The 20694-nt window shown below is 36.7% G+C and overlaps 2 protein-coding genes across 6 annotated transcripts in view; one reads left to right on the forward strand and one right to left on the reverse strand.

Moving 5' to 3' along the window:
• nostrin (nitric oxide synthase trafficking) lies at positions 1–8893 on the forward strand. Its single transcript, XM_053627144.1, has 15 exons — positions 1–486; positions 1002–1085; positions 1216–1278; positions 1361–1442; positions 1726–1788; positions 2458–2556; positions 3157–3282; positions 3364–3462; positions 4241–4366; positions 4543–4651; positions 4854–4942; positions 5033–5158; positions 6685–6922; positions 7275–7358; positions 7457–8893. Exons 1-15 carry the CDS (start codon positions 374–376, stop codon positions 7591–7593), a joined length of 1638 nt encoding a protein of 545 aa, XP_053483119.1. The 5' UTR covers positions 1–373; the 3' UTR covers positions 7594–8893.
• The window catches only part of spc25 (SPC25 component of NDC80 kinetochore complex), a 25489-nt gene continuing 13687 nt past the window's right edge, over positions 8893–20694 (reverse strand). For 2 of the 5 annotated variants that reach the window (XM_053627145.1, XM_053627146.1), the window contains exons 2-7: positions 13628–13790; positions 12275–12340; positions 12034–12180; positions 11807–11911; positions 11571–11669; positions 8893–9249 (exon numbers count right to left, since the gene is read on the reverse strand). In XM_053627145.1, the coding sequence (XP_053483120.1) occupies positions 9113–9249; positions 11571–11669; positions 11807–11911; positions 12034–12180; positions 12275–12340; positions 13628–13790 (717 nt within the window). In that variant the 3' untranslated portion in view covers positions 8893–9112. Of the gene's footprint in view, positions 9250–11570; positions 11670–11806; positions 11912–12033; positions 12181–12274; positions 12341–13627; positions 13791–13873; positions 13896–14235; positions 14274–16330; positions 16419–20694 lie in introns of those variants that run through there. The other 3 variants (XM_053627147.1, XM_053627148.1, XM_053627150.1) reach the window with 3 other exon arrangements.

A 20694-nucleotide genomic window follows, 5' to 3' on the forward strand; every position in this document is an offset into this window, starting at 1 on the left:
TGTAAATTTATTGTACAGTTCCATATCTAGTGTCTGCATACTATATGTGAATGACTGACTGAATGAAAGCTCTCTGGCGTAGTGGTGGTTTTGTATTAGGTAAGGCCACCCAGGTGATTTCCGCACACATGCTTTAAGGGAGGAAAATGGTCAAAGTACAAACCTAACAGCCAGCCAGTGTGAAGATGAAGGAGCCGTTGAGCACCTGCACTGTGAGTGGTCTTAGCTATTTTCAATTACGCACACACACACAACATGGAGTACAAAAAAAACAAACAACTATTGCACTTGTTTTGATTGTAGTTTGAAATCATACCCATTTGTACACTTTGAGTATATAATGTGCTTTCATTGTCTCCTTTGTTAGTAGTTTATGTTGTCATTAAATCACGTGTTACAGTACAACCTGCTCTATCAGGACCTCAAGAGATTCTCAAAAAATGGAGATTATTTCTGCAAAGAACTTGTGACCGTATTCCAGCAAAGGTAATAGTCTATTTAGGCACTATAAAAGTCTGAACTTTTGATGCATTTGGTCATAAAGTACAAAGTGAAGTGAAAATCGCCTCTCCCTTAAGAGACAGTCTTGCCCTTTGAAGTCAGTGCTCATGGGTTGAATTTTAATTATACTCTAGCTGCAGTTATTCTTTTACTCATTGCATGATCTATCTAGAGCTTTTCTATCTCAAGACCTTTTAGTGTTTAGTTGTTTAAACTGTTGTAAGTTCATCCTGGAGGAATAAATGAGTGTAATTAAACTTAATGATGGAAGAAACCATTGTTAGTGTTGTGTATCTATTTAATAACCTGGTTCAACATTTAAGACACATGTTGCTGTATCAGGTCGCCCAGGGACATGCAGAACAGAGATAGGGTATCATGATCACCTTGTTACTGCTTTGTATGCTTTCAGGGGTCACCCACTAACTGTAGTTATGATAAATATTTGCTTTATGCTGAAAGTTAAGCGTGGACAGATAAGTGTGCTTCTATAAATACAGATCGGAGCTGGAAATCAGGTATGCTAAAAGGCTGCAGAAACTCGCTGGAAAACTCATCAGTGTGTCCAAAACGATGACTAGCAAGTGAGTGCTCTTACTCTTCACAAGCATGATTTATAGTGCTCAAGAAAAGATCATACCTGAGAGATTTTGTTAGTTTTGGATTTTGAGTATGTCAGGTCCTTAAAAAATATCTCTCTTACTTTCTCTAAAGCTCAACGTATAATGCGTGGTCCCTAGTATCAAACGAGATGTTCTCAACAGCAGATGCACACAGGTAAAATATAACAGTAGTTAACTGTCTGCAATTAAATGCTTCGGGGTTTATACACTTAATTGTAAGCTAAGTTTCTTTTCAGGACACTAGGGCAAGGTCTTCAACAAGATGCTGTTGTGGAAATTTGTCAAATGCTGGATGAACACACCAAGAGGAAGAGACCAGTGTGTGACACACACACACACATTACTAAGCCTACCCGTCCCAAAAAATTGCATGCATTTCACGTTTTTCATAATATGTAATGTTAATATGTAATATGTAAAAAATAATAATAATAATAATACATATATAATGTGTACAAGTGGAAATTCTATAAGAGCACTCCTATTTATTAAATTCCATACATTATTTAAAGACATGTTACCACATGATCTAGCAATACATTGTGTCAGTAACAAGTGATATCAGTAACATAATGTCTGCTTGGCTTTTATTTGAGTGCAGCTGGAAAATGGAATTGAAAAATCAAGAAAACTTGTTGTGACCAACTGGAATGAACAACTAAAGGTAAGATAGTAGTATAAAGATGACTTTTATCTTTTTCTTTTGGCTGCTCCCATTAGGGGTCGCCACAGCTGATCACCCATCTCCATTATGGAAATCAGGTTTATGATCCACATATTTGATTTGGCACAGGTTTTACACCGGATGCCCTTCCTGATGCAGCCCTCCCATATTATCCGCGCTTGGAACCGGCACTGAGAGTGCACTAGCTTGTACAACCCCAGTGGCTGGGTTTGGTGCCCACCATGGGGCTCAAACCCAGAATCCTGAGATCCTGGAATATTTTCCTCATATCATATTCAAAACAACTAATCTGAGACCGAAAATTGGGCACAATGCTTTAAGTGCCACAATGCTTGAAATAAAAGCAGCCTTATTGACTTTGTGCAATATGAGTAATGTAATCATTTTAAAACAAACCTTGACTTGTTTGACAGGAGGGCATGTGTGATATACTGTAATAGACTGAACTTGGAAAGAAAAGCTGTTATGGGATATAGAACTTTCTGGCTTTGCAGCATTTCATTTTCACAGTTTCATCAAACATTTGATTGATGATTATGACTGAACAACCTTTTAAAAACTTCATCCAGTTTTATAAGAGTTATGGTTTTTTTTGACAACCAGATGCTCATTTGCTTTCAGCCTCAGAACATATATTTCTTCCCGCAGGCAAAGAAAAAATTGACTGGTTTAACCAGGGAGCATGAGGCACTCTTTAGCTTTGTGGAAAAGAACAAACACATCTGCACAGAGAAAGAGAAACAGAAGGTACTTTTTTGTAATGGGGACAGTGCTAGAATTCTTACATTGCCATTTTAGACACTATTTATATGTAAATATTGAACAACAATAAAACAAGGTACTTTAATTATGTTGATAAACATAAAATTAGTCAACTTTGAGGTGCTAACAGCAACTCTGCTTCACGTCATCTCACCACCTTGATTCTTTTCACCTCCTTGATTATTTTCATATAACAGCCTTCCTCATGTTTTAATTCTTACTTAAGAAATTGTTATAATCATTTCTACATGAATTCTGACTGAATATATCCCCAGCTAATCTGAGCATTCTAAGACAGTTAGGCTGTATTTCTACAAAAATAACATCTGTAATCGTATAAAAATGTGACATCATAATGTTTTCACAATGTTCTTATAGCCATGCTTCAAAACAAATACGCAGACAGAAAAATTGCATTGACGCTCCTATACTTTCTTTGAAACATTGTAGCAGCATTAACACAACTGTTTCCATAATATAAATTTAGCAATTTTTTTTTTTAAATGTTAGGGAAAATTGGATCATTACTACATATTTGTTCTTACTTAAACTGAGAGTGTGTTACATTCATTTGCTTGTGTTCAGATGCTGAACAGATTGAGTAAATCAGCAGAGCTTCAAGTCAAAGTTGATGAGGACTACTTCAATTTGAACATGGACAGCTTTCAGATTAGACTGAAGTGGGAGAACACACTTAAAAGCTGTTATCAGGTCATTTATTCATCAGTTATATTGAGAGAATTGTTTAATGGCTGATGCAGATAATTTGACTGAACAAGTCATTTATTTCAGATTATTCAGGAAATTGAGAAGCAAAGGATTGAGACTCTGAGCAATGCTGTGAACAAGTACAATGTCCACCTGTGCGGCTACAGTCAAGCCCTTCTTCGTGTGAGTGTAATGTTATTAAAAGACAAACCTTAATTCTGATTAATAATTACACACGTGTGTAATATATTTCTCACCATTTCTAAAACGAGGACTGCTGATGTAGTCATAAAGACTTTATCCCAGGACTCCTATTTACACTATGCTCAGAGTGAACATTATTTCAACACACTTAGTATTTTTTTACCTTTATAGTATATTGTTGTAGAAGTCTAATGATTTATAATCTCACTTTCCGGTGTCACACAAAAGAAAATGAGTTCCCATTTGAGTGTGGTTTCTCTCAAGGTTTCTTCCATGCCACTGTCACCTCACTGGCTTACTCAATAATGATCTAAATCTACAGTACATTCAGTTTCTGTAAAGCTGCTGTATGTCTATTGTTAAAAAAACAAAAACTTACACTGTCTCTTACACCTCTACTCTACACACTTTGCTTCTCTAGAACTCAATTATAAATCTTGTATGGTAGCACTACTTGTATTGTTCTCCACTTGATATACCGCTTTGCTTGTATTTCCTTATTTGTAAGTCGCTTTGGATAAAAGCGTCTGCTAAATGAATAAATGTAAATGTAAAAGTGCTATACAAAAAATTCAATTGAATTCAATGTCATTAAAAAATTTAATTGTAATGTTTTAATAGAATATACTTATTTGTGTACCTGATTTGCGTGACTTATAGAAACACTTAGTAAACAGATAATGTTTTTTTTTTTTTTTTAAATGATTGCTTTATAGTTTTCTTTTATACAAAATCAATAAACTGTTGTGATCTGTAGAGTCAGGAGCAGATTGAGGAGGCCATAAGGAGAGTGGATGTGGAGAAAGACCTTCAAACACTGGTGGAAAACACCTGTGTTACAGCAGATGATACCAAGGCAGAGTTCCTCATCGCTGATTACTTTGTGAGAAATTTCACTATAAATATGCATATCATTCCTTTTCAGGATATCGTGATAAATAATTGCATGTTGGAATACTAGAGCTAAACCCTGAAGTGAATGTTATTCCTGTATATAAAATAATGATTATGGTCTTTTATTCAGTAATACTTTACGGACTGTGTTTATGTGCATCATAGGAGGAAGATGGAAAGGCAGTTATGGAAAAAGAAAGAAGAAGAGATGCACTGAAGACGAAACTCCAGCGACTACAGGAATGCATTCTTAAAACCAGGAAGGAGAAAGAAGGTCAATTTTTATTTTAGATGTACACTTTATAGAATTGCTTAGGAAATAAAGATTAAACAAACTTGAAATGAGACTTCTACAAGCATAAGTTTATACATTGTTTTCCATCTCAATTCTCAAATATTAGCTTTAAGAAATGCTTCACTAAGTGGCTATCTGTTTAAAACTTGTTTTAAAAATGTATTTTGCCATTAAATTTCAGGGCTGGAGAAAATGGTGGGAGTAGACACTGAAAATATCTCACACATGAGTAAAAAAAACCTGGAGGAGCAAGAGCAGCTGCTTGAAGAGGTATTATGGGAATAATACTCCATATGTTACGTTTATGTTCTATTCAAACAGTATAAAAGTAATCAGTATTGGGTTTATGATTGTTTGTAGTCCATTTTAAAACTGGACCTTTTGGAGGCCACGTACTGTAAACTGAACCAAGCGATGATGGAGTTAGACGGGAAACCGAAACCTTTTCATCGTTTCAATGACAGCATCACGAAATTCAAAGAAAAGGTACAGAGACAAGTGTGTACACAAATCTATATACTCTGATGTCTCAAATATCTCATCTACAGTGCTGTGAAAAAGTATTTGCCCCATCCTAATTTCTTCTGTTTTTGTGTATATCTCATACTAGGTTGTTTCAGAAATTAGAACAAAATCTAAGATAAAACAAAGGCAACCTGACTAAACATAAAATACAGTTTTTAAATGATAATGTTATTTGTTGAAGCTATTCTAAGTTATCTAATACCAACTGGTCCTGTGTGAAAATGTATTTGCCCCCTTAGTTACCCAAATCTATGAAACTGCATTCATAATGAGGTTCAGCTGGACCAGACACAACCAGGACTGGTTACTGCAAACCCTGTTCAATCAAATCAACACTTAAATAGAACTTTTTCAACAGCATGAATTTGGTTAACACACTATGCTGAAATTTAAAGAAATTGCAGAAATGATGAGGAAGAAGGTGCCTGAAATACATCAGTCTGAGAAGGGTTACAAGCTATTTCAAAAGAATCTGGGACTCCAGCGAACCACAGTGACAACCATTATCTTCAAATGGAAAAACTTGGCAGAGTAATGAACCTTCCCTGAAGTGTCAAAACTTCAAAAATTCCTCCAAGAGCACAGCAACTACTCATCCAGGAAGTCACAAAAGAGCCACAGAACAAAAAACAACAAACAACTTCAAAGGACCTACAGGTCTTTCTTGCATCAATAAAGGTCACTGTTCATGACTCCACTATCAGGAAGACACTGGGCAAAAATGGCTTCCATGGAAGAGTGGTGAGGTGAAAACCACTGCTAACTCAGAAGAACATGAATGCTCATCTGAATTTGCCAAAACACACCTTGATGATCCTCAAACCTTTTGGGAGAATGTTCTGTGGATTAATGAGTTGAAAGTGGAACTGTTTGGAAGACAGGGGTCCTGTTACATCTGGCGTAAACCAAACAGAATTCCACAGAAAGAACTTCATAGCTACGGTCAAGCATGGTGGTGGAAGTGTGTAGGTGTGGGGATGCTTTGCTGCTTCAGGGCCTGGGCAACTTGCAATAATTGAGGGAAACATGAATTCTGCTCTCTACCAGAAAATCCTAAAGGAGAATGTCCGGTCTTCAGTCTGTAAGTTAAAACTCAAGCACAACTGGGTTATGCAGCAAGACAATGATCCAAAGCATAGGGGTAAGTCCTAGTCCTAGAAGTAAGTGAAAGACTGGTCTTGGAAGCGTTTGGTTGCAGTTAGTGTTGCTGAAGTTGGAACAACCAGATTTTTTACAAACTTTTTTTTTTTTTCTTCCTTCAATAAATAAACAAACAAATAAATAAATAAATACTGTATTGTGTGTTTACTCAGGTTGCCTTTGCTTTATGTTGTATTTCATTTGATTTCATTTGATCTAAAACTATTTAGTTTGAGATATACACAAAAAACAGAAGAAATCAGGAAAAATTATTTTTAACAGCACTGTATAAGGATTATTATTCGATATGTATTTAAGGCCATCTTACATTCATTTTATTCAATCAGGAAGTTGAGCACAGCATAGCTAAACTGCCTCGCCCAGTTCGGATCAAAAAGACGTCATTCCGATCACGTCAGTCTTTCAGGACTTCAGTCATTTTTAAGGCTCCAGCGAAAAATGGTGTAGACCGTCCGGACTCTGTTCCCTCTATAGAGGCCAGCAGTGGAGCAACAAAACACACACACAAGCACAAGTCTGAAATCAATGGCGCATCATCAAGGTCTCAGGAGGAAACCAGGGAATGTAAGGATCCCCTTAAATGATCTCATACTTTGTAATAGTTTCCATGGTTTAAATGACATTGTTATACATATTTGGATTAGGCTTTAGGAAGATAATATCAGTATTTTTTCTATTTTATAGTCTTCAATATTTTTCAGTAGCTATTATACCAAAAGCATGTGATGTAATTCAGCATAGTTGCATTTTTATTATGTTTTGGTAGTCTTTATAAGTAGAATATTTATTTCCTTTTATTAAAATACATCCTTTATCACTACATTTTTTTACTGTAAAGTATATAAACTGGTAATGTCTAAAATATGTCAAAGATCAAGTTCATGTGTAATGCTTACGTGGTGATTCCCTCCTCCAGGTGCTGAGTTCTGCAGTGGAGGTAAATGTAAGGCTTTATATGACTTCTCATCAGAGAAAAAGGATGAGTTAAACATGAAAGAAGGTAAATTTACAGCTACTAAAGACACCTGATTCATTACAGACTGGGTTTATATGTGCATACTGTATTAAAAGGTTTTTTTCCTCCCAATTTTCTATAAGGAGATCTTCTCGACATACTTCGAAAGGACAACAGTGGATGGTGGTATGGAGAACTGAACGGGAAGAGAGGTCACTTTCCTTCTAATTATGTTGAAGAGCTGCATGTTTTCAAAATGGCAAAGTCTTCTGATGCCTAATTAACCAGAGAACTTGATGGTAGTGCAGGATATTGCAATGAGTAGTGTTTTGAGTAGAAGCATCAAGTTCCTTTAGATTATTTATTATTTTTTCAAAGCACTGTATGGCACAATGCATACTGTCATGCAGATACAGGTTAAGAGGTTAAGTTAGTGTTCACATCAAGCTTCAGAATGTGGAAAATAAGATCTCAGTGTAGTCTGGTTTTTAGTGCTAGATGTGCCAGGCCGGTATGTGTATTTCAGAAACTGCTGATCTCCTGGAATTTTCACATGCAACAGTCTCTAGATTTTACACAGAATGGTGTGAATATCGTCCAATGAGCAGCAGTTCTGCAGGTGGAAACACCTTGTTGATGAGAGGAGAATGGGCAGACTGGTTTGAGCTGAAAGGAAGTCTACCAAACAGGTCACTGAGATAAGATTTTTACCCTTTCTGATGTTTGATGTGAATGTTAACCAACTTGTATCTGTGTGATTTTATGCATTGCTCTGCTGCCACATGATTGGCTGATTGGATAATTACATGCATGTGCAGGTGTGTGTGTCAGTCTTGGAAAACCCGTTGGATGGAGTGTGAATTCTGAGAAACAGGCAAAAATGTTTTGAACAAAATTTCTTTTTTGGTGTTGACCTCTACTTTAACAAAGCATAAATACTACCAAAACAACAATTTCAATACTATACTCCTCTTACTGGTTACTGACATTAAAGACCATGCTGTCCAAAACAACAGCAATAATAATAATAACAACTATATAATAAACACATTTCAGTCATACACTATCAGAGGAAATGGTCTGTATAGGTAAAGGTACCATAAAATACATAAAACTGGACCTAAAATTCCAATTATGTACATTAAATGCATTTTAAAGATGTATTACATACCATTTACAACGTAAGTAAAGGTACGAGACACTACCGACAATCTTTTTTCCCCCTGAGATTGTATGGGAACAGCTAACTGTTCTGTATCTCATGAATAATATTTCATTTAGAATTTGCAAACAATGTTTGATGTCATTGGGATTGCATGAATGAATATAACTTTTCATCTAGCTCATTTATATCAGTTCTGTGTTGTTTATTGGCTGTGTACTTTGTAACTATGTGAAAATGTACTTATAACATTCCTCCTGATGCTTGCAAAAATTAGTGACAAGCAGCAGTCAGAAATCTTTTGCTCTGTGTAATTCAGTCTCACCAGTTTAGCCACTTTTTTTTTCCTGCACATAAGGAATAAAATAAAGAACATTATGACCCAACCTTTTTTTTGTGTTTTATTATGTAAGAGAGTCCAAAAATACACACACACACACACACACACACACACACACACACACACACACATATATAACAATAAGAACGTTAAAAGTACAATACTAAAAAAAATAAGCACAAGCATAAGTCAGTACAGGCTACTGAAGAGTCTTGCCAGTAAAAGGCCAACTGTATTATAGCTTCTTAACAGTTAAACATGTACAGGACTGAGCTTATCATTAATATCTGTACAGAGTTAGGCAGTCTTTGTAATATTGTTTAGTGCGACAAATTCTTTCCTGACATTAGACAGAAACGCAGAGAGGTTGTTGGTTTCCTGCAGTCGACGCTCCAGATGATCCATCTGTGCCAGGGGAGGATCACAGGAGGCAACTGAAAGAGAAAAATCATATTTAATAAATCCTGTTTTGCTTTGCATTCAATCATCTTTTATATTGGGTTACAACCGTTTTGTTTTTTTCAGTAATAGACTGAATCAGTGCGTGACATTTCTCAAACCTGTCTTCATGCACCCCAAGACAGTTCATATTTATTCTCTCTTGGCTCCTAAAAGACCTGAACCAGTTATTCTGTGTTTTTGCACTGGTGTGGTTAGCATCACAAGCTGTGGGCAAGTAAAAATATGGACTGTCTGAACAGTTCCAGGGGCAGGTTTGCATTTACAAAAGCCACATGTGTAATGAATGTTCTAAACTGTAAATTGTGGGTCACTGCGGTCTGTTCATTAATTCCCTGTTCCTCATGCTCCTTCATTATTCTATAGGGCTGAAACAACTAATCAATAAAAATTTGATAATAAAAATACTTGCCAAAAGAATTTCATTCACAAGTGGTTTTGTTTTATCAAGCACATACATCACTTCATGCAACAAGCTACTGGAATGAAGTAGCTACACTATTATCATCAACCCGGGAGCCTTGAGAATTTTTTGTGTATACAGTACAATATGTAAGGGGTAATTCACCGCTAGGTGTGCACTACACGATTTTAATGCACAACGTGGAGGAAAAGAACCACCCTACTGCCCCCGCTGAGTGCATTAAAATGGTGTAAAGCACACCTAGCCATGGATTATACCTTGATCACTCACCCGCATTGAGAATTTAAAGTAGTCACTGATGTTTGCAAAATTTGACTGAAAAGATTAAAATAATGGTTCATTTTCCATGGTTATTTTACATATGATCTACAAATCTGCCCGCTCTAAAATCACACACAGAGAGAGTCATGCGATGAGATAACAGTTATTAGAGAGAGGGAAAGAAAAATAGAATGTGTGTGTGAGAGAGAGAGAGAAAGAAAAATAGAGTGCGTGTGTATGTGTGTGAGAAAGAGGGAGAGAGAGAGAAAGAAAAATAGGATGTGTGTGTGTGATAGAGAGAGAATTACCTGCATCTGTGATGCGTTTCTACTAATAATGAAGTTGTGAGTTTAACTGTATGTTACTATGGTTACAATTGTTTATAGGAAATGCATTATTTTAGAATGGAGATTAAACTGACTGGAACTACCTGTGCATTAAACGGATTTAACACACACCTTCCAGCCAATCAGAATCGAGTATTCAGATAGACCATGGTATAAATGTTTGTAATACATGTGTTTCACGTCCTCAAGTAATATTGTTGTGAGCTTTTATGTAACTAAGCGTAGTAAAGAGTTCTGTAGTAGTATTAGTTGACTGAAAAGCTGCAAAGAAATATTTTAAATACATTATTTTGTTATTTATTAATAACCCAAATAATCGATTAACTGGAAAATTATAAATGATATTAACTATCAAAATATTCGTTAGTTGCAGCCTGATCCATGTCTATGTCCATGTGCCCTTTCTTTATTTTTGGGCCAAAAAAACAAAAACAAAAAAAAAACATCCTTCTTGTTCACTCTCTTTTTGTTTTAAAATAAATGATGGTCTTTAGAGATGGTTAACTAGTCTAACCAGTCAATTTGTTTGCTTAGCTTATTATTCATACAAACATGAGGATATCGGTATCATCTTGCAGTTGTGAACAGTAACATTCCATTAAGTGAATGGCTCCTGAACTCTAGTTCGATCAACTCCTATTATTTGCGCACACACACACACACACACACACACACACACACACACACACACACAGTAAAATAGTGGGCATAAACTTTTCATGCATTTAAAATTCAAGCATTTCAGACTAATGCAGTGTCCCAATTCGCCTACGTATACTAGGCAATAAAAGTATGTGCTCTTTTTGTGAAGAAAAAGTCCATACTTTTGAGTGTGTATCAAATGAAAGTTGTTGCCTAGTTATGCACACTGTCACCATAAACTCCTTGCATTTCAGTTTTTCTTCATTCATTATATAATTTCTACTATATAATTGAATTCACCATTCCCTTCATTTATTTTTCCACATTTAAATTTACTCTTCTCCAAAACACGTCCTTGAATTCGGCGAAGCAAACCGTTACAAAACAACTTCTCCCTCACACAAGGAGTTGTGGGCAATAGAAAAGTGTCCACAGATCCACACTTCCAAAATCTACCGGAAATAGTAGACCATCCAAATAACTTTTGGGATACTCATTTCAACATACTACGATTTGGGACACACTAATTATAATTTTGGATACTATTTAGTACGGATAACAGACGAATTTGGATACAGCATAGGTTTTTGTACAGGGTAGTAAAGTAACTGCACTGACTTACTCTGGTACACTCCATCCTCAGTTATCCTTAAAAGAAAAGTGTAGGCACTTTGTGGATTCTTGTGGTTGATGTTTCTGAAGATGAATTGCAGCTTCTCACCTTCTCACACACACACACCAGACATTAATACTGATTATATTTAGACGTTTTTGTACAATCAGTAATAATAAATGATACCATCCAGATTAAATCAGATTTTCATATCCAATGAAAATGTAGAAATGAAAAAGGCTTACCCTGGATTTTTCGGATCTCGAGGCTTAGCCGTTCCTGGAAGATCTCTTTAATTTTGTTCAGGTTCTTTAGCCGGTCCTTGTTGGCTTTGTTTTGTGAGTGAATCACTTAATTTTTAAGTGAAAAACATAAAAGGAAAAACATGAGTAATGACTTTAAACACTGATCAGAGAGTGTAACAGACTGTAAGTGTTGTGTGTGTGCGTGTGTGTACAAACAGATTACATACTTTCTCTGTTCTTGGCCTGCTCTTGCTTCAGCTTCTCAATCTTCTGAATAAGGAGTTCTTTATGGCTTTCTTTGTCCTGGATCGATCCCAAGATTTCTGGCCGTTCTCCACTTCTCTCCCTCATGACGGAATTCTGACGTTTCAGCTCTTAAAATGGAAAATAACATTTCCTCAGTTTCGTACTTTTCACGTAACAAAACAGATTCCAGATGGAAACGCAAATGCTAAAGTGAGCGTGCACCTTCCGTATAAACCTGTATGGTCTCGAACATGGTCTCGTCATCCCAGCATTTTTTCGAGCATGTATCTATAGAACAAAAGATGCATGTCAGTTTCATTTCAATGTCACAATAACCTCCAGTTTGTACAGTTACAGTGTTGCAGGGTGAAAGTCCTGCTGTCTCTTTATTTACGTTTCAGCTAGTTCAGAACGCAGCAGCCTGTAGTAGGAAAAGAAAAGTCAGAATGTATTGCTCCAAGCTTATTAAAGCTACAATTACTGCCTATTAAGTTCTGTGTTGACTACAATGTCCTGCTTGAAACATTTACATCTTTAAATGGTATAGCTCCAGGGTATTGTGCAGATCTGAGAGCATTACACGCAGCACAGCTGATGGAAGATGATTTTAAGCGTGTGAATAATGTCCCTGAGAACACTACAATCTCTCTATAACCGTTTCATTTGGCCTATTCATACGATCTCGTAAGGCACACTTTTCATGATTTGTAGCAATTCTGTAGCTTCATAATGAAATTCAATCACTAATTCCAGAGTTGTCCGTTAAATGTTTAATCATGAATGCTTTATTTCAACTTTTAATCTTTTATTCATGTTGTACTAGAATTAAAAGGACAAAAAACATGAAGTGGCTTCGTCATCAATGCGCATTGGCAGCGTTTCTACACTAGAACTGTTCTGGAGGATTGAAACACCATCCTTCCAAAAGATATTCCCTCAATTAGTGTTGTGATGGTGGTGGTGGTAGAGGTAGAGAGCACCATCTACCACCACGCATCCAAATCTCCAACAGCCGTTCACTCAGGTTGAGATCTGGTGACTTGGAAGGCCATAGCATATGAGTTCCATCTTCTTCATACTCGTCAAAGTGTTCAGTGAGCCCTGATGCCCTGTGGATGAGGACCCGGTCATGCTGAAAGAGACCACTCTCATCAGGATAGAAAAGACCAGGAAAGAAACACAGAAAAGACCAGGAAAGAAACACAGGTGATCAGTCAGAAGAATTCTGTATAGATTTGTAGTGAAGTGGACTCACACCATGCAGAACCCTGTGTGTCCCCACAGCATAACAGAGCCACCAGACGTGTGTGTGTGTGTGTGTGTGTGTGTGTGTGTGTGTATGTATATATATACATATATATATATATACATATACATATATTATATATATATATACATATATATACATATATATATATATACATATACATATATATATATACATATACATATATATATATACATATACATATATATATATATATATATATATATATATATATATATATATATATATATATACACACACACACACACTAGATGTATGCATGTAAGGGTTCAGACCCTGTGTCTTACCCAGAACAGACTTCATGTACTGTTTGTGCGCTTGGCAGAACTCCACTGTAGCCTCGTTCAGCATTTCACCCATCGCCTGGGACAACAGTTTAGTCCGGATTTCCTCTAGCTTGCTGCTGAACTTCTCCCCGACGTCAAGATCTTTGATCGATGCCATTTGGACCTTGAGAGAATCCAAATATAACAGATGTATTTAACCACAAGATTACTTCAGTTACCTTATCAAAAGTGTTGTCTTTTCCTTACGCTCAAATTCCGACAAGTCCCGCCCCCTGTGCTAGGGTTGGTTCATTGTTCATACAAACAGACAATATGACAAATGGATAGTCTGATCATGAATCGCTAGCCAATCCGAGCGCAGAGGCAGGATGCTACTAGCCAATCAGAGCGTAGAACGCTGAATCGTCAGCAAACGAAGGGAAAAAATACTCCTAACGGAAAAGCTAGATGGCTAACTTAGCTAGATAACGAGCTCCAAGAACACACAGTGCAGCTCATTTAACATTTCACCCGCAAGATAGTAAAGCTTAACATGGTTATATAGGTTGTAGATGTCAAACGATTTTAAGTCCAGTACATATTTCTAAAGGCTGTAAAACATTTCACACCTGTTTACAGTCCAAACCGCTTCCGATTTCAAAAAAAGGCGCCCGGAATTTAACGTGATCAGGAAGTGACGTAGTATTACGTATGTGAAGAAATAAAATGGAAACATTTCTAGAATAATTATTTCGTGTTTAATAATTAGAATAATGGAATATATTAATCTTTATTATTATTATTATTTCGTATAATTATTTTCATATATATATGTGTGTGTATGTATGTATGTACATGTACACACACACACATATGAAAATATATATGAAATATATATGAAAATACATACACACACACACACACACACACACACAAGGCTATGGTGTATGAAATTAATATGCAGCCATTTTGTCAACAACTTTCTTCTCGTTTTATCGAAGTTACCTACAGTTGTGTGTGTGTGTGTGTGTGTGTTATGAACATTCAGTTAGAAAGGTCGTAAAGTAAAACACACCTATCATGTTTTACAACATCATAAACTCTTATTCAGAAATAGCAAACTCTCAGTGATATACCCACGACAGCACACACTGTGTGTTTTACACAGTTATGTATATATTTTTTATACATTCTCTTGATAGGGAAAACCCTAGCCGTAATGGCAGGCTCAGACCCAGCTGCTCCTACACGCTGCCGCCATCTCGAGGAGTTTCTCCGCCATGACACGCCATAAAAAAAACAGCATTTTAGTGAGGTAGGTGTGTGTGTGGAGTTTGCATGTTCTCCCCGTGCTGCGGGGGTTTCCTCTGGGTACTCCAGTTTCCTCCCCCAGTCCAAAGACATGCATGGTAGGTTGATTGGCATGTCCTAAGTGTCCATAGTGTATGAATGGGTGTGTGAGTGTGTATGTGATTGTGCCCTGTGATGGACTGGCACCCTGTCCAGGGTGTACCCCGCCTTGCGCCTGATGCTTCCTGGGATAGGCTCCAGGTTCCCTGTGACACTGAAAAGGATAAGCGGTATAGAAGATGGATGGATGGATGGAGGTGTGTGTGTGTATGCCATGTGCTATATAGTCTGCCCACAACTTCTCGTTTTTAAATTGAATTGCACAAAAGTACATATAAAGGTAGTGTGCACGAATGCAGTATACACAGGTTTTTACCCCTGTGAAATCCCTGTACACACACCCTATGCCTCTTCACCAGGCTAGTATTGATGTTGAAATTACAATGTACTTCATTTAAATGACTATATAATTGTATAAGAGGATATTTTTAGTGCTCTGAATGCAATTACATTCAGTAGAACATAATTTAAACTTGTATTAAAGTTAGGATTTTCTATCTCTTTACATATCTCGAGGACGTCCCTCTCAAGGCACACACAAAAGAGGGAACGGTGTCAGATCACTTCAGCCTCTTGGATGCCTCTGTAGTGATTAGAGGTTAAAAGCCTTGATCAAGGCTCCAAGGAATGTAGGTTAGAGCATCGGCACTGCTCTCATGCTCCAGGATATTTCCAGTAAAACCCTAGCCAGTCCTGGGACATGAATTCATGGGTGGAAGATCTTAACCACTGAGCTATAATTTCTGTGTTTTACATATCTGGTCAAATTGATGACACTTTTTAATTATGCAGTTATTTGCTTTGAAATATCATGATTCTCTACCTGTGAGTGTCTTGAAAAAGCTTGTTTTATACAATGAATTCAATATTGAGGTTTTTTCTTGCAAATGTAACATCCCACTAATAGTTTAAGTCTTTATTTATGTAATTGTCATTGCTGCAACATCAGGTTTGGAGCTTTAATTGATGGAAATGTGCAGAAAACTATTAATAAGTTTACTAGAGAGCAGCAAAGCAAGTTTTCTTCAAAGTCTGGATGACTGAATTCCAAACTGTGATCATAAAAAGTGAATCTTAATCTAATCTATTTTTACAAAAAAAAAAAAATCCCTGCTGAACAATTTGAGCAAACGTTCATTTGAGCGTTAAATTCTGACATCATACATTTTACTTTTAGAAGTGGGGCGCTGATATCTGAGCTAGAGGAAGATGGCAGGCATGTCGCAGAAACACTGATTTATCAAACTATGATCATACTGTAGATCTAAAATCTAAGAACAAGAGCCGACATTTCAACAGTTGAAATTCAATCACCTCTTCTGTTGCTGCTTGCTTGCTTGCTTGCTGTTTCAGGAGAAGACACCCCTTTATAATGGTCTGCTCTCCTGTTTTAGATTGAACACTAATCATCCCTCACAAACCACCATCTACTACGCCTCATACTGAAAGACATTAAAAGCATTTTATATGGGTAGCATGAGCTTTATTTTAGTGTCGATGCCGGTGTTTTATACGTTCCTGAGAAACGGAACATTTTGACGTTTATTTTAACAACATATATTTTAATATAGCACAATGTCAGAAATTTAGGCTTTAAAGTAGATGTGAATTAATCTATTACAACTATATAAGTTGTAAAGATCTCAGCATTAATGTTTGATATTCTTGACACGTTACTGTTACGTCTATCAATGCTGCAGAGCTATTTTCAACTTATTTACATTTATTTATCATATTAGGTGAAAGTCTTTCTCTCAAGAAATTGTGCTGAAAATGGAGGATCATTTCCGAGTGTATTATACAGATACAGAAAAAAAAAAAAGAATATCTTTCATTATGTAAAGGTTTGAGCAGAATTAACAGGTAAATTATATGTTCCTGGTCTTTTCCGGACAAATGAGAATGAAATTTAAATCCCTTTTAAAAAAAAAAAAAAATCTAGTTTAGGATGGTTTGAGTGATCAATTTGAAAATGAACTTAAGACTGAGGCTTATCATTAGCAGTGAGCCTATTCCAGTCATTTCATAGATCAAGTTAGATGAGGTGTGAGTGTGTAACACACCTTATAGCATACCTCATAATTTGCTACATTGATTAAGTGTTGGCAAATACAGCTAGTTTGTCGTTGCTGGCACATTTTTACACATTTTTACACATCTTCATTATGTTCTACCAACAGTCTTTTAAGTCAGAAAACAGAAATTTACACTTACACAATTACAAGTGCATTTTTATTGTAATTTTATATCTTTTTTGTATTCACAAATAGATCGATAGGTTCACAAATCTGTCATTACTTTGTATCATTTATTGTTGATTTGTGCGCGCACACACACACACACACACACACACACACACACACACACACACAGAGTGAAACCTGAAAACCTAATTCCACCAACATGCTTGCATGGTAGTAAAGAATCTTAAATTATAGACAGCAGACTCGCTACTGTTTTTACTGAGTATTCATGGATACACTGGTCAAAGGCCAGAAAGGTCCTGAGGTCAGTGGTATCCCATTGCATGATGGGTAGGGATTCAGTGGAATGTTGTGAGTTACAGCAGGTTATATTTTAAGCTTGCATAGCTCTGCTAAGCACTCCACTTGAACAGCTGTTGGTGGCTCAGACTTTATACCTACACATTTTTATAACTTTCCTATTAGTTTTACTGTAGTTACAGAATAATTCAGTCCCTCCAGGACTTTGTGATTTAACAATTGCAGAAATTAATTCAAAATCAAGCAAACTCTGCAATATTCCGAGGAGCTCGCCATTTTCCAAAATTACCAATTCCAAGATTTTCACAGTTGTGTGACAACATCACAATGTGCATCCAAAACCCTCTTTGATTCACATGCGTCAAACATGAGTACAGCTAAAAGGTCTCATTTACCAACAAACATCACTGGGAAAGACCATGCAAGACACTTTTGTGCAATTGCAATTTTGCCAATTTAAGTAGTTTTCCGCAAAAAACGCACAAAAACTCAGAAAGATTCATCTCACATTTTGATAAAAGCTGCCGCAAAATCAAGCATTTTTGGTCACAACAATCTCTGTGAAATCTTGTATAGACTGATAATATGCATTGATGAATAACTTCATAGTAAGTCATAGGTTTAGAGGGGTGATCATTTTTTTCTTGGTGTGATCTTAGAAAGTTCATATACAACATCTCTGTTTTTGTTGAGTTTTAAAAAAATATATATTTCTAAGGCCATCTATTTACATGGTATTTATAGATGAGTGTTTGTTTTTGCAATACAGACCCTTCAAACATTTTTCTGTAAGTAAATGTCCATATCGGATAATATGCTGTACAGTACTTGAACAGTTCATTTAACCCTCTTATTATGCTATGGGTCAGTTGAACCCATTTCCACATTTGAGATGTCTGAAATACTGGTAAATCTCTCTTTTTCTCTTTGAATTTTTTTGACTTTTCCTCATTTAGGGTCATGAACTTATATGCAAATATTTCTTCTTATGACTTATCTCGGACAAGCCATGATAAAGGTTTACTGTTTTAAACTGTTCCTTGCTGTTTTTGTGTGTATTTAAACTGTAGAAGTCACTTTGACCCATAACATAATGGATGTAACTTTTTCCCCCAACATAATAGAAAGGTTAATTCATCCATACATTCATCTTAAGTACTGTACGTGCTTTATCCTTGTTCGGTCATTGTGGATCTACAGCCTATACCAGGAACACTGGATGTGATTCAGGAATACACCCTGGATAGGACGGCAAGTCATTACAGGGCACCATGCGCACACATATTCACAACAAGGAGCACTTTTAGCCAATCCACCTCTAAGCATGCTATGGGTGTTGGGAGGAAACCAGAGGAAACCCATGCTTAGATAGGGATAACATGTGAAACTCCACGCACACGGGGTCGGGAATCGAACCCCCAATGACAGAGGTGCAAGGCAAACGTGCTAACCATTAAGCCACCGTGCAACCCACAATAAAATTTTATAAGCATAAAACAACATAAAAAAACACATAAAAATGGAATATAAAGAAACAGCCTAAAAACTAAAGAAAGTAATAGGTGTGACAGCCAGTCTAAAGGAAAAAAGGAAACTTAAAATGCAAATAAAACAGGGAATGATAGCAAAAAGTGAAACTGAGGTTCACCAAGAGCTGGCAATGCCGTAGTGTAGTGTGAATAGATCGGTCTTGAGTTTAGATTTAAATGATGAAAGAGTTGAACATTCATGAAGGTGTTGAGGCAAGGCATTTCAGAGTTTGGGAACAGCAGTGCTAAATGAACAGTCCCCCATGGAGGACATGGATGTGTGAGGAATAGCGAGTAGACCTGTATCAGAGGAACATAGAGAGAGCAAGACGGTAGGTAGGGATGGAGAAGTTCAGAGAGGCAAGACCATGCAGTGCTTAAATGAGAAGTTTCAACCGAATATGGGTAGTTATGGGAACCAGGATTATGTGGGCAGATTTTTTAGTGAGAGTCAGTAAGCGGGCTGCTGAGTTTTGAACATACTGTAGCTTATTTAAGGAATGTGATGGAAAACCAATTAACAGAGAACTGCAGTGATCTACATGTGAGAAAATGAAATCATGGACCAGGGTTTCAGCAGCACAAAAGCTAAGGGACGAACAGAGGCAAGCAATATTATGAAGGTGAAAGAAGGCAGGTTTGGTAACAGATGAAATATGAAAATTAAAGTTCAGTGATGAGTCCAAGATAATACCAAGGTTACAAACTATGTCAGATGGGAATATGTCAGTGCCGTCAATGGTCAGACAGAGGTCACTAACCTTACATAGCGTAGCCTTTGTTCCAGTAATAAGGAGTTCTGTCTTTGCACTGTTTAATTTAGAAAAGTTAGCTGACATCCAGTGTGTAATATCACAGAGTCAGTTAATTAGGGAAGAAGGAGGAAGTGAAGTAGAGGGTTTGGAGCTGATCTAGATCTGGATGTCATTTGCACAAAAATGAAAGTGTAGGCCATGGTGACGAATAGCCGAGCCATGTTTAAGCATATAGATAGTAAATACGAATGGGCTTAGAATGGAACCTTGTGGAACTCCCTGAGAGACAGTAACAGAGTCAGATGTCAATTTGCCAATAGATAAGAAATGTTGTCTATTTGTGAGATATGACGTGAACCAGACAAAAGCTGTATCACAGATGCCTAACTGAGACCGTAGATGTGAGAGCAGTATGGTGTGATTAACAGTATCAAAAGCGGTGGTAAGGTCCAGAAGTATGAGACTGTTAATGGACCCAGAGTCAGCTGAATGAAGAAGGTCATTAACTACCCTGAGGAGAGCAGTTTTTGCATTGTGTGGAGAGTGAAAGCCAGATTGAAAATGTTCATACAGACTATTGTTGGGAAGATTAGACTGAATTTGTGAAGGTAAGCTGACTCTCAGATAAAGGATGAGGGGAAGAAAATCATTGCAAAACGTAACAGAACCTGTTAGAGTGGGGTAGGGTGGCCAAAGTATCTTATTTACAATTTTGAAGAGGAACATTTGAGACAATTGTTCTTCCTGTTTTTCATGTTTTTACACATACCACACAACATGCATTAAAAAAAGTTATTACCATGACATACACTCTCAGAAAAAAGGGAACCTTTCCTTATCACTGAGGTAGTTCTCTTATCATTTCTACCAATGAATGTTTTCTCCCGAAA

The sequence above is a fragment of the Ictalurus furcatus genome, chromosome 6 (genome assembly GCF_023375685.1).
Source record: "Ictalurus furcatus strain D&B chromosome 6, Billie_1.0, whole genome shotgun sequence".
NCBI lineage: Eukaryota > Metazoa > Chordata > Actinopteri > Siluriformes > Ictaluridae > Ictalurus > Ictalurus furcatus.